The sequence below is a fragment of the Eublepharis macularius genome, chromosome 12, assembly GCF_028583425.1.
Source record: "Eublepharis macularius isolate TG4126 chromosome 12, MPM_Emac_v1.0, whole genome shotgun sequence".
Classification (NCBI taxonomy): Eukaryota; Metazoa; Chordata; class Lepidosauria; order Squamata; family Eublepharidae; genus Eublepharis; species Eublepharis macularius.
This window is the reverse complement of record NC_072801.1, coordinates 46,614,366-46,628,878: the sequence shown is the minus strand read 5'-3', so window position 1 is coordinate 46,628,878 and position 14,513 is coordinate 46,614,366. Positions and strand designations below refer to the sequence as shown.

Genomic DNA, 14,513 nt, shown 5'->3' with positions numbered 1-14,513 from the left:
GATTCATTCAGGAAAGGCACCTGCTGCAGTGCTGGATATGATTGATGATGGATGGGGGGTGGGGAGCAAAGCAGGAAGCAGTTCTGATATATTCCCCCCTCCACTGCCCCCACATCTTATTAACCACCCCATTCTTTTCACCCCTCTGCAAGATTTCTAAAAGATCCTCTCCATCACCCTTTCAAGGCTGGGTCATTCTTATTCTGCTGTGAAATTTATCCTGCCGGGGAATGCAAGTGGACTCAACCAAATGCATCCTGCAATAGATGCTCAGGTATAGAAGAAAGGCCCCATTTGTTTCTCTCTCATTTGGTTTTAGTCTGGAGTGACCTTGAAAAGGCTCAGAGTTCTTTCTGCCTAACTGCAGGACTTAATTTGAGCAGGAAGCTTGTCAGAGCTTGGTCTCAGAACTGGAGTTGTCAGCCTTAGGTTATGTTAAGCAATAATAAGAAGTGCCTCTGAGCATATTTAGACTGGTACACTGTCAACCACAGCCCTCTCCCACACATACGGATTAAAGAGAATATCCTTCCACCCACCCATACACAAGAAAAAGAGTATGCGGCTTCTAAGCCAGCCTCAGTACAAGAGAGACTGTTTGTACATGCTCAGTTGCATTTCTGTTTGTGGTTGCTCCATGGTTATCAGCCTGTCTCAAATAAAGTAGTGGCTTAATACCTGTCAGATACAAGCCCAAGGAGCTTAACATTTTGAACCATGGAAAGAAAGGCTTGAACACAGACTTGTTGGCCAAATCCATAAAGCCTCATCAGGCAAATATAGTTTGCCTTTAAATTGCAGATCTGGGAGGGGTCAAGAATGTCTTTTGAATACCCATTAAAAGCATAGAAAAGCTCAGGATATGATGATAAACAGAGAGTTAATGTAGCTATCGAACTTTTTTAACCACACCGTGTCATCTGAGTGTGTTACACACAGGGTTCACTTTGGGATGCTGCCATGTCAATTCAACTGCTAGAGTGAGTTGAGATCCAGAGGAGTTAGCCGCGTTAGTCTGTAGTAGCAAAATAGAAAAGAGTCCAGTAGCACCAGTAGAGTGAGTTGAGTGAGCAAGTTTTTGTGACGCTTCTTCACCATTTTGATTCTGCATCTCCAACTCCTTATTTTTACCAAAAACTTTCAAGGACATTTTTCCAGTAGAATAAATGCAAATTGACTGCTGATCATCTTTGCCAGTCTGCTTCTGGATCTAGTCCCCTTGTTGTGAGGCCAGGTCATTCATCTGCCACAGAGCAGGCTACAGGCCCCTATATAGATGACCTGCAAAGGGTTGTCTGTTTTCACTGTAGTCAGATACTTGCTGAAGAAATAATGAAACGTGTAAGCAAAGCCAAGATATGCTGGGGGGCGGGGGCGGAGTGTAGCTGGAGATTACCCAGAGCCATAAACCATTAAAAGACACAAAAGAAACGTGGAAGAGAATGTGTGTTCAGAGTAGCACTACACTGATATTTACCAGGTTGGATTTCAAGTGTAAAATTTTGGGGCCAGGCAGTGGAGATGTAAGAGTTCATTAATCCATTTGTTCTTGCTTATGGACTGTGTACCTTTTCACAGCTGTTATTTTCCCAGTTGGGTACGTGCTCTGGTGCCATTTTCTAATCTTAGTGGGCTTCTTTATTGTACAATCCCAGCCAATCAGGGAACACAGGATGATGATGGTGATGTCACAGTGGCACACAGCCAGTAGGGTTTGGCCACATGACAGTGTCATTGAGGACAAGTGAAGCCCTCACAAAACCTGCACTGTGGGTGAATGAGGGGATACATTCACGTTGCCTCATCTTACCAAGCTGTGTTGTTGGGCCCAGCAGTTTGGTTGCCTTCGCAAACGGGTTGCATTCCTTCTTTCTGCTGGTATCTACCCTGGCCATTTTATGCCCTTACGCAAAAGTATATGTATAAAAGCACTGAAAAATGGGAGGCCAAATTCTGAGGGGGTGAAGATGGCATCTGCACCCCCCCCAAACGCCATTTCAGCTCAGGACTAGTTCAGAGTATCTTTGAAAACATAGCATGTCTTGAGCTGCAGGTGAGGGCTTCCATGGAAGAGATTTGAACCCTAAACACTTTCAAACAGAACACATTTCCCACTTAGCTATCAAGATTTGCCTACAGTTCTGTGTCAGTCTGCGCTGGCTTCCCATCCCTGCTCAGCCTGCTAATTGAAAATAACCATGGTGATTGAGTTAATGCTGGGTGTTTCATGGTACATGATGGATGTAATTACAAGCAGCCGATGTAGCTTTTTTAACTGTGCCCATCCTTTATGGTGGGGATAAGCCTTTCTTTAAAACTGTTTAGCTTTTTTAAAAAAAATGGCCTGACATATAAACACTAAGATTTCACAGCTGCTTTGCAGAAAGATTCTTCTCATACATGAATATTTCTACTCTTGAGGAATAAACATTCATTCAGTACCAGCTTGAGGCCTACCTTCTCTCTCCTCCTTCCTCTTCCCCATTTGTCAGCATTGCCCCCCCACTTATTTTGCTTCATAAGGTAGGCTAGAAACCAAAATAATGATAATGATAATGATAAATTTAAAGTGAGAACAAGCCTGACCTTAATCTCTGGGTTTCCTTTCTCCCTCCATTGCTCCCCCCCTTCTGCCTCTCTCACCTCCTGGTTGACTGCTTCTCTTTTCCTTCCCTCTCTTTGCTCTGAACAGCTGTTGTTTAGCTTCCTCTATATTTAGCTCTTTGTCGTCGTTTGTGGCTTTTTTTTTCTCTCCCCCCCCCCACTGATGTGATGATAATTAGAACCTAGAAAGGGTGGCAGGGAAGGGGGGATTTGCTTAGGGGGAGGGTGTATCAACCGCTCATGCTGTGCAGGGGCTCCTTGCTGGGAAGCTTCTTCTTTTGGCCTTTAGTGGGCTGCTCGCTTTGGTTCCAAAGTGGGTGGGGCCCATTTCATGCACAGCCTCAACAAAGCACACACGTGTGACTTAATAAAAACAGCACATGCTTTTTTACAACAGCCTCCCCCAGTGAAAGCAGAGGGTACGTATCTGATGAGTCATTGAACGGCCTAGTTCATTCACAGCATGCCAAAACGGCTGCTGGTGACTCAGCGCTGTTTCCTGGAACAGAGAGAGGGGGGAGGATTTGAGGAGAGAAGAGGGTCTGCGCAAGCAACCAAGGACAGGGATGGATTTGAAAGTGTGCTGGTGCTGGGGCTTTGCCCAAACTACCAGTGCATGTGATGGAAGATGCTTTTGGTTCCCCAGTCAAAGGTACTGAGACTTGCAAGCTGCACTGTTTATTTGGAAAGCCCTTCCATTGAATCCCAGATGATTGTGGTTTGGCTGTGAGGGAAAGGCACTATTGTATATGCTCAGAGGTACTCTCTTTAATCACTGAATTGGATCCCACAATTCTAAGCCTATGCATATCCTAACTCAGATGCAGACATCTACATGCCATTGTGGCCCCTGGCTTGAAGAGCCATATATATATATATAGGCTCCCCCTCCCCATATATATATATATATATAACCTGAGGATGTGATTATTCATCGTGTGCATGCCTTGCCTCTACACGGCTGGCTTCCAGAGTGGAACTTACACAGGTATCCTGGAGGAAAAGATGATATGCCTTTCCCAGCAGGCACAATCTTTACACAGCACCCCATTAGATGCAGAGCTGGAATGTGCAATCTCATGCTAGAATTTGAAAGCCATCCCTTTTGGTCCATGCGGTGTTCCTGATGCTCACTATGTGGTGTTCTTCTGGCTACTTGAGCGCTGCTGACCTGTCCTTCCTTGTGGAGAATCCCTACACTTGGGAGAGGGCCACATAGTGCAGGAATGCTGTGCAAAAAGGTATGGCAGTCTTGTCTGGGTTTCAGCTACTTCAGATGTAGTGGCTGGGTAGCTAAGCATTTGATCAGCTGGGTAAAAATAAATTGAGTATTGCTTGATTTATAAAGGGGAGACAGAACAGAATCAGACGGAGATGTTGGAGGGAGGGGAGTTGTCTGTCGAGGAACTGTTGTGGCTTCCTGGCTTGCTTGGTATCTGTGTTATCAATGCTTCTGCACCCCGAGATGCTCCTTGTTACTCCTCAGTAACTACTGGAAAAATATTCCACTGGGAAGAGGGACAGCCGGCATAAGGACTCTGCCAAGGATCAGCATCTCACTGAACAATATAAAGCTGCTCTGTAGTCCTCTCAGTGGGGAGGAGCATAATTGTTAGCAGATGGACCTTATTTGAAAACTTTCTTGGTCCCTAGAGCCTCAGTGAACAGACCACCACTGAACCTTTATGACTTCCCGTTTGGTTGCAAAAGCAGAACTTTGTGCATAAAGCCATAGCTTAGCTGAGAGGATTTGCTTCATTGCCTTTCTTTCTAGAAAGTGTGCCGTCCCTGTTTGCGACAGATTCTCTTTTAGAGGTATTTGTGCCACCATTTTAAAGTCCACAGTCAGACAGCATACGTGTGAGGAACAAAGCTTAAATCCCAAAGACATGTGAAAAGGTAACTTTGAAAAAAAGTGGCTAGCTTTTCATGCATCTGTTCAGATCCCCCAGACACTTGCTTGGCAGACTTCCAGAAGCTGGCTGGCTGAACATCAGGGATGTTAAAGAGATATGCGTCCATTTGCAGATCACATTTTTGTGCATCTTCAGGTTGCCTTTTTCATCCAGCCTTCAGGAGGACTCCATAAATGATGGGGCGCAAAGGAGGCTGAGAGATGTTTCCCAGGCCCAGCCTTCTCTGTGAAATTTACAGTGCAATTCTAAGCCTTTTGTAGCCAGAAGTAAGTCCTATTGAGCTCAGTGGTATATATTCCCTAGTCGGAGTGCTTAGGATTTAGACTGTGGCTTAGTGGTAGAGCATCTGTTTGGCATGTAGAAGGTCCCAGGTTCGATCCCAGGCATCTCCAGTTTAAAAGGATGTGATAGAAGATGATGCAAATGACTTCCAGTTGAGATGCTGGAGAGCTACTGCCCATCTGAGTAGACAGTTTAACCTTGCTGGACAGCTTCATGTGTTGTGTGTGAGGGTGGAGGGAGAGAGAGAATGTGAGAATGCCAGCTTCGGCTTAATCTGCACCTACTAGAAAATGAAGTGGCAAAGTGCTGAGGTGATAGAATGGTCTGTACTACTCCAGACCACAACTGAAAGATTGCATTTTTCAGTGATCTCCTACTTCAGTTATTCCCTTTATGTGGAGAAGTAGCACAGCATGAGAAGGACTGGGCTAGATCCTTTCTCCCTGATGTGTTAACTTGCTTATTTACAGAGGGTTTGGTTGGCACAGACAAGCTTTAAAAATGCAATCTTGCATTCTGAAGTGGCACAGCCCATTTCATCACCTCAGAAACCTGCCACCTCGTTCTGTTTGTTTATTTAAAACATTTAGATCCTGCCTTATCTTTGCAAACTCAAGGAAGCTGACAACACAATCTAGCACCAAGTTGAGAGGACACAAAACATAACAAACAGTTCAACTAACAAATTTAAGAAAGCACAAAAAGTTCAATGAATGTGTGGAGTTTGGATCTCATTTCTATACACACATGCGTTCATCCTATCCTTTCAGAATGTTCGAAATCAATACTGGTCAGGCAGGGTCAATTTCCAGTTCCTCTAAACTGGAAATTGGTTGAAATGTCATTCAGTAGTATGGCATCTTAAACGTAAATGAAGGGATCAAGGCACAAACTTCCATATTCTTGAGACTTCATCAGATGCCAGAAGTAATCTGGAAAGTTGTCATGGAATTTCCATACCTAATTGAATACTAACTCTCTGTGCATGAGATTCTGCATCTCTGTTCTGCGTTGTGTCTAGTGAATTCTTGGCAGGCAGTGTATATTTGAATCTTTTTTTGATAGTAGATGGTATCTCTTGATACCAAAAATAAACACATTCAGCTTTCTTGACTGCATACTTGATGGAGAGGGCACCACGAAGAAAGATCCGGGTACAAGGGCTAGATTTGGGGAGCCATTGAGCAAGATGCCTTCCTGCACTGCCCCCCATTCCAGTAAAGAACATTTTTTCCTTGTGCAAATGTATACATATGCAGACCTGCATATGGTCCTTTAAGTTTTATTGCGGCTAGTACAGCATAAAGGAATATGAAAGGCTTGACTTCTTCAGGCGCTAGTACCCACAGCTAATGGAATATTGTCTCAGAGCCCCTGCAAGTTTGCAAGGGTATCTGGGATGATCTCCCAGTTTCTGGTCGGAGAGGCATTGGAGGGTAGCAGTGCTGATTAGCTTTCCTATGCCAGAGCAGCACTCTGCTGCCTGTCTGTTATTTTCTCTGCCAGACATGGTTAAATCTTCTGGCTGACGTCCTCTTCCTGATGAGAGCAGGTGAGACAAGCATCTCTGGTTGCTAGTAGGCCTGTGACGTGTAACTCCCTAGACTGCAAAGTACCCTCACTCATATATTTCTTTCCTGCTTATCACACACAACTGTAGACATTGGAGAGCATCTCCTATTCAAGCTATCTTTCATGACCCTCACAAAAGCTGCAGAATTCTGTCAAAATTCTCTGGGTGGAAGCAATCATTTCCAAGCAGTCACAGCATTCGTGAAATTTCATGACATCATGGTAGTCCATTCAGTAGCTTGTAAGGCCTCACAAGCCATCAGATAGCAGTCATGCTGTGAGATTTGTGCATATCTAAGTATTTGCTGTACAAGTGTGTAGTAACTACATAGCTACAAGATACTTTTTTTTTTTTAAGGCGAAGTTTCAGTCCTCCTCATGGTCATGAAAGTTCCTTACAGGATTGAAACCATTGTCCCTCTTCTCTCCTCCCCAGCTGTGGACTTGAAGCCGGTGCTTCCAGTGGTGATGCAGAGCTCTTGCAACAGCAGCAGCAGCAGTAGCAGCCCAGTGGACTTGCGGATGGATGCCCGGCCCAGCATGCCTAGTGTGGATCCAGCTGTCCGGGAACAGCAGCTGCAGCAGGAACTCCTGGCCTTGAAACAACAACAGCATTTGCAGAAGCAGCTGCTCTTTGCTGAGTTTCAGAAGCAGCATGAGCACCTAACACGGCAGCATGAAGTCCAGCTGCAGAAGCACCTCAAGGTAACTCAGAGATGAACCTAGGAAGGTTACCTTATCCAGACCATGTGGTTTGTCCGTCCCAATGGGTTGTCCATTCTGGTGGACAGCAGCCCTGTCTGTTCAGAACTTTTCAAACTGCAGGTGCTTGGGGCTGATCCTGAGGACAGTATGCATGCAAAGCATGCTCTGCTGCTGACAACATCCTTCTGCTGATAATCCCCAGCTTTGTGTTTTCCTTCCTTTTTGTAAAATCGAACTAAAGCAGTGAGATCCTCGGACAATATTTATTGGCTGAAGAGCTTTGATCCAGGTCACAGAACTATTGATTGCAAGCAGACTTGGAGATAAAGGGAGGGATCCACCCTTCCTCCAAGGAGCCTTCCTGCAGCCTTAATGGGCTTCCTCCAAATTAAGTAACTCTTCCTCCAAATTATATCAGAGGAAGGCTTCGTTGCTTAGTAGAGTGATTAGGGTAGGGATAGGGTCTACTTCAGTTATGCTGCCGGTGCATTAGAGGCTACCTTTCCTTTGACATAGCAGGCATGTAATCTGTGGATTCCACATCTGGACCTTACTTTTTGAGGCCCAGGTGGCTGCTGCGGCCAGGATTGCCTTTTGCCAACTGGAGCTGCTGTCCCAGCTGCAACCTGTCATCTCTGATGTGGGCATTGCAGTCATCATCCAGACTCTGGTAGCTTCCTGTTTAGACTCCTGGCAATACTGTCTACTTAGCATTACCTTTGAAAGTGGTCTGGGAAATGCAGCTGGTGCAGAACTCCTCTCCTGTTGGGGCAAGGCTCATATGTTTCTGAACGCAATGGAGTCCTACCACTCTGTTCAGCTAAGTGTGGAGCCTTCCTTTGGAGGAATAGGCTCTTATGCTGGGGGGAAGTTGATTGGGATGGAGGAAGGAGCCCTTCTTTGCTGTGCTACTGCTTTGGTGCTTGAGGTTAAAGCCCTGAATGGCCTAGGTCCTACTACTGAGCTAGCAACTTGTTTTTCCCTGTGGTCCTTTCCATGCCTTCAGATCTTCTGGTGAGATCTTGCTTCATTTGGTCATCCAAATGAAGGATCAGCAAGACAAGGATGAGAGTCGTTGGTGAGTGCCATGCCCATGGCACCTACTGTTTGGAACGCCTTGCTAAGGAAGGGTTTGTCCGGCCGTCCCCTTGACCAGTTTCAAGTGCCTAGTAAAGACCTTTCTGTATCAAAAAGCTTCCTCATATTTCTGTCACATGCTGTAAGGAAGGATTGATATTTTTTTAAGTCTTCTTACTGCTTACTTATTTTTGATTGTATAACAGTTGCATGGTATTTTATTGTATTATGGTAGTAGTATTTTAAGTTCACTCTTTATAGTGATTTTATTTTGTGGTCTTTGTGACTTCTTGCCTCAGGTACGCTGTGGGCTCAAAAAGGGCAATTGATAAACAAATCCCTCTATTTTCCTTGATGTAAGTGCACACTGGCCAGTTTTGATACAGGGTGGAGACTGTAGCAAGGAGAATTGAGTGAAATGGGGCAGAAAACTTTATTGGATCACACACACTGTTTCCCTCTAATTCAGCAGCTCTCAGACTTTACTCATCCAACAGAGGAGGCAAGAGATATAGATAGATTAATATCAATGGGAATTAAACTCCATAGTAGCCAGTTTGGTGTAGTGGTTAAGAGCATGGGACTCTCATCTGGAGAGCCGGGTTTGATTCCCCACTCCTCTACTTGAACACAGCTTGGTGACCTTGGGTCAGTCACAGCTTCTAGGAGCTCTCTCAGCCTCACCCACCTCACAGGGTGTTTTGTTGTGAGAATAATAATAACATACTTTGTAAACCTCTCTGAGTGGGCATTAAGTTGTCCTGTAGGGCGGTATATAAATCAAATGATGTTGTTGTTGTTGTTGTTATATTGCTTTGTTAGCTTTTTAGTGGGGTTCATTCCCACAGACTGCCTGTTGCATTAATATGCATCATATATTAATAATTTGTACTTAAAATCAACCCCCTCCTTTTAGAAAATGTGTCACGTATTCCAGGATAATGCCTGCAAGGTTGGCACAAGCCCTAGGAAGCTTTGTCTTAAGGTAAATGCTGCATCTTATGATATATTAGGGGCTGTATTTCCCCCTCCCTTTTTTAAACATAAAAATTAATAAGTTATCTATGTCATGAGCCAGCAGCTGATACCTTGATAAACATTTTGCAACTGCTTCTATTCTAGCCATCATACTATGTTTTCCTTTCTTTCTTATCTGGGCCTTTTTTGCTGTTTTTTTGGGTGTGTGTGTGAAAAATAATAAAATCTGATTAGATGTATATCTACTTACTCAGAAGTATGTTTGAATGGTGGCATCTTTTCGACTTTGACTTCCATTCTCATCAAGTTTGACACCCATCTATCCTCCCACTTATTTCTCATTCTCTTACAAAGACATCTTCTTCAATACTCTGGGATTTTGTAGTATATACAAGCCAAATTTAGTCTGACTGTTCATGCCAGTATGGTGTGACTAACCCCCTACTCTCACCCCCCCACCACACACACACATACTTTGAGATTTATCCAAGGATGAAAATAACAGCTTAGCTTGTGGGAAGAAGCAGGTCTTACGCCTTTTGTATAACATTCTGTTGTTACCATGTGTTCTCAGAAAAATGTGTGCTCTAGAGGTATGTCTTTGTGAATCTGGCCCACTTACTAGTGGGGTCTAGATTCACTCTTGGGAAAACCAAGCATAATAATAATATTATAATAATAACATTTGATTTATATACTGTCTTTCAGAACAAGTTAAAATCCACTCAGAGCAGTTTACAAAGTGTGCTATAAGAAAAATCTCTCTTGCACTACCACTTAGGCTTACTTTGAAGGAGCTGCAGGATGGGTTTTTAACACTTGGTGTAAGGAGAATGACACATATGATCTTAGGCCTGTTTGGAATGGAAATGGAGGATGGAATATAGTGAAATAATCAGAGTTAGTTTATTGAGTAGGAACAAGATACATACATGCAGTCTAATATTTAAGCATGCTATAGCACCAACCACCAATGTGGTTGTGATGGGAAGTGCTGTCAAGTCATAGCTGATTTATGGTGACCCCTGGTGGGGTTTTCAAGGCAAGAGACTAACAGAGATGGTTTGCCATTGTCTTCCTCTGCAACACTGGTCTTCGTTGGAGGTCCTCCATCCAATTACTAACCAAGGCCCACCCTGCTTAGTTTCCAAGGTCTGATAAGATCGGGCTAAATAGATCAGGGTTAAACACAAAAATATGCACAATAAATGTGTAAATCAGGGATAGGCACCCCCATGTGATCTAGCAGTGTCACATTAGACCATTTTGCTTGGCACGCCAGGCCAAATCTCAACCCAGGCAGTAGATGCAGCGGCAGCACTACCGGGACTAGTGGTGCTGGAGAAGGCAGCAGGCATGGCTTAAGCCCATCATTACTCCCAGACCTGCACAGTGGCCAGCTGAGTCCAAGGAGAATTTCTGAGGTGCTGGGAGCACTGCTGAGGCTTGACTTGCTCCAGGCATGTCTGGCCAATTACAACCCTCATTTTGTATTGTCGAAGGCTTTCACGGCCGGAGAACGATGGTTGTTGTGGGTTTTCCGGGCTGTATTGCCGTGGTCTTGGCATTATAGTTCCTGACGTTTCGCCAGCAGCTGTGGCTGGCATCTTCAGAGGTGTAGCACCAAAAGACAGAGATCTCTCAGTGTCACAGTGGATATGACCTGGATGATCTGTAGCCGCAGATCACCCAGGTCAACTGTGACACTGAGAGATCTCTGTCTTTTGGTGCTACACCTCTGAAGATGCCAGCCACAGCTGCTGGCGAAATGTCAGGAACTATAATGCCAAGACCACGGCTATACAGCCCGGAAAATCCACAACAACCATAACCCTCATTTTCTTCCCCCCCACACACACATTTTATCAGCTGGCACATCTCCATATGTTAGTCTGTCACTCTAGCCACTGTGAGACAGTGGCTCACTAGCCTAGGATCTGGGTGATCCAGATTCAGTTCCACACTTTGCCATGGAAGCTTGCTGGGTGACTTTGGGCCAGTCTTACACTCTCAGCCTAACCTACCTCACAGAGCTATTGAGAGAGAGAAAATGGAAAAGAGGAGAATGATGTCTAAGTTGCTTTGGTTCCCCATAGGGAGAAAGGCAGGGTATAAATGAAGTAAAATAAAGTAAATAAATAAAAAAAAGAAAGAACCTCCTGTGCCGTTAACAAATGGACAACTTGCATGTTTTCTTTCCATCATTTTAAAAGCCCAATGCTTTAGAGTACAGATAAATGAGAGAGAGAGAGCGCACTCTCCTGAGGTCAGGTCCACCACAGTGGAGTTTGAAGGGGGGCTTAAAAGGCCACAGCATTGCCATGGGAGCCCTCTCTCTGCTTATTCCTCCCACCACTGTTAATGCTGCCTCCAGAGAGAGAAGTTGGTCTACGGTGCACCGTTCGCTCTCTTCCTCCCTCCAGTTCTCTCTCTAACCCTCTTCCACTTAAGTTGCATGTTGCACAGGGGTTTTGTGTGGGTGTTGGAACTATTTAAATCAGGGGTAGACAACTTACTTGAACCGATGTCCCCCAAAAATACAACCTCCTCCTTTTTGTATGTAAACACCCTCCGCGCCCATTAACCCTTATTGCCTGCTTTGGTGTTCATGCCATCCTCTGTCGTCCCTTTGCAGCAGCAGCAGGAGATGCTGGCCGCTAAGCGTCAGCAGGAATTAGAGCAGCAGCGTAAGCGGGAGCAGCAGCGGCAAGAGGAGCTGGAGAAGCAGCGTCTGGAACAGCAGCTACTTATCTTGCGCAACAAGGAGAAAAGCAAAGAGAGTAAATGTTTGTTTGTATTGTATTTATTTAGATCACTGTATCTTAAGGGTTAGGGGGTTGTTGAGAAAGAAACTAAAATGGTATGTTTCCCACTTGTGTGTGTTTTTAAAAAAACACCTTTGTCCTGTTTAAATCAAGCTTTTTAAAACTAAAAAAAAATTACAGTGGAGCACAATAGAAGAAAATTTAAAATCTATTGAAATCTCCATTACCAGCGTATATTTACAAAATTATAAAACTTGGTGACCCCCAAAAGTCAGATAGCAGAGGCATGCATGCATCTTTCTGAATTAAAAATTTTAGGCACTTTTGCACTTTTAAAAGATTTATTCAAGGGCAGTGATCAGCAACCTTTTCTTTAATGAAGAGCTTCTTCATTAAAGTAATGAAACATATCTAGAGGTATCTCTCTCCCTCTCCTTTCCAGCATGTTACCAAGATCTGTTCTAGAAACAGAACATAGATTAGGAAGAGCTGCAGGAATGAAGTTACCAGCTAAGCAGCACAGAGGAAAACTCTATGCAAGAAAAGCTTTAAAATACTAGAGCAGATCTTTTTATGATCTTTTCCAAGGTCGTCTAGGGATGCACAAGCTACTCTGTAGCAGCTGGGAAGCTATTGGTAGCTCACAAGCTGCCTCTTGGAGATGCCTGTTTTAGCAAATAAGAGTAAATATGAAGTACGGGTACTTCATGCAGCATGTAATACAAGAAGCCAGTCCTCTTTAAATTGAATTACAATCTCCAGGAATGCAGTTGATTGTTTAAGAATGACAAGTGAATAGATGCATCTTAATAATTGCTAGGGCTTTTTTTACCATTCTGAAATACAATTGTTGTCCTCTCCCACAGTAGGATATAAGGAGGAGGATATTCCATAGAAGCCTAACATTTGAACATGTGTGATGTAGGTCGGGTATGACATCATCACAGTAAGGACAGGAAATACGCAAAGCAGCCTGAGCTGCTGCCACTGCCTCCCACACTATTTTGTCTGCTTGCGTATATTACTTTTGTTTCTGCTTGGTAGGAGATTCTGATTCGTTACTAAGCTCAGTGTGTCATTGTCCTCATCGGAGCATCTCTCTGAGCTTTTATCTATTTTTCCTCTTCTTATTTCCTTATCTTCTGCACGATGTTTTCAGGATGTTTGGACTTGCCATTTCTTGTCTTTTAGTCTTTGTGCAAGCATTTTTCATCCTGCTTGTTTTTTTCCAAGCATGTTTCTGTTTTATTTCTTTTATGACATTTCTAATATATGCCATTTTTGTGCCTTATTATGATTGTAATTATATTTATTTATAATCCACCTTTCTAACTGAAATTGAGGCAGATTACACAGTGCAAGTGAAAATACAATATAATCAACAGCTGAAACATCCACTGAACAAAGTAGAATTATGAGCAACAGTTAGGACATTCAGTGAAAGAGATACAATATGGTACAGTAGCAGAAAATTAAAAAAACAAACATAAAGCCAAGCACAGAGATGAAATCCTTCTGACACAAAGCAAACAAATTTACATGGCATGTTTAGCAATGTGGAAACCTCCCTAGTAGACATATGTCTATATCAGTAGCCAGCATCCAACAGAATAGTCCCTGTCCCCACCAGTGCATCTCTCTGAGCTAATTCTTGTGACACAGCCCTATAATCTGGGTAGAATGCCATCCTGAATAATTCCACTTTTGCATAGTTTGTGGAAAGCCAGGAGAGTGGGAGCTTTCCTGACCTGCTCAGGCAGTCCATTCCGTAAGGTGGGGGCCACCACAGAGAAAGCATGTGTGTGGGCAGCTGTTGATTTTGCCCAACTGCAGGTTGGTATCTGCAGAAGGCTGTGTCCAGATGAGCAAAGCTGCTGTGGTGGGACATAGGGGAGAGGAGATTGCACAGAGTTGAGGGGGTGAAGCCATAAAGGGCTTTAAATGTAATAGTCATGACCTTGAACTGAGCCCAGGAACTGTTGGGTAGCCAATGGAGAGACTGCAGCTCCTGAGAGAAAACAAGCTGCAGCATTCTGCACCAGCTGGATTCTCCCAAGTCAACGTTGAGGAGAGACCTATGTAGAATGTATTATAGTAGTCTAGTCTCAATGTTACTGTGCCATGAATCTAGGTGACCAGATCAGCTATTTCAAGACTAGTCTTTCAAGGCCATCTTCTAGGCTAGTCTGAGTTGGGAGAAGGACTTTTTTTTTGCATCTGCATTTACTTGTTTCTCTAGCAACAACACTGGATCAAGAATATCCCCTGGGCTCTTAACTGAGTCAGCCAGGGACAACTGAACCCCACCAAAGATCAGAAGCACAATGTCTTTCAAGATCGCTGCTTCTCCAACAAGCATCACCTCCATCTAGTCTGAGTTCAGTTTCAACCTGTTTGCTTTCGGCCAGTTGACAACAGCTGTCAAGTAGCAACTCAGTACCTCTGCTGTATCACCAGGGGATTTGGATAATGAGATATAGAGCTGGATGTCATCTGCATATTGATGGCAACCAATTCCATAGCTACGAATGAGATCTCCTAAAGGCTTTACATAGAGGTTGAATAAAATGGGGAATAAGATTATGTCTTGTGAAACCCCACAAGATAATTCCCA

At 43.9% G+C, this 14,513-nt stretch overlaps 1 protein-coding gene across 4 annotated transcripts in view; it reads left to right on the top strand.

The window, feature by feature from the left end:
- Window positions 1-14,513, top strand: part of HDAC5 (histone deacetylase 5) — a 149,837-nt gene that overhangs the window by 83,213 nt on the left and 52,111 nt on the right. For all 4 annotated transcript variants that reach the window (XM_054992579.1, XM_054992577.1, XM_054992578.1 and 1 more), the window contains 2 exons: window positions 6,811-7,079; window positions 11,770-11,914. In XM_054992579.1, the coding sequence (XP_054848554.1) occupies window positions 6,811-7,079; window positions 11,770-11,914 (414 nt within the window). The remainder of the gene's footprint in view (window positions 1-6,810; window positions 7,080-11,769; window positions 11,915-14,513) is intronic.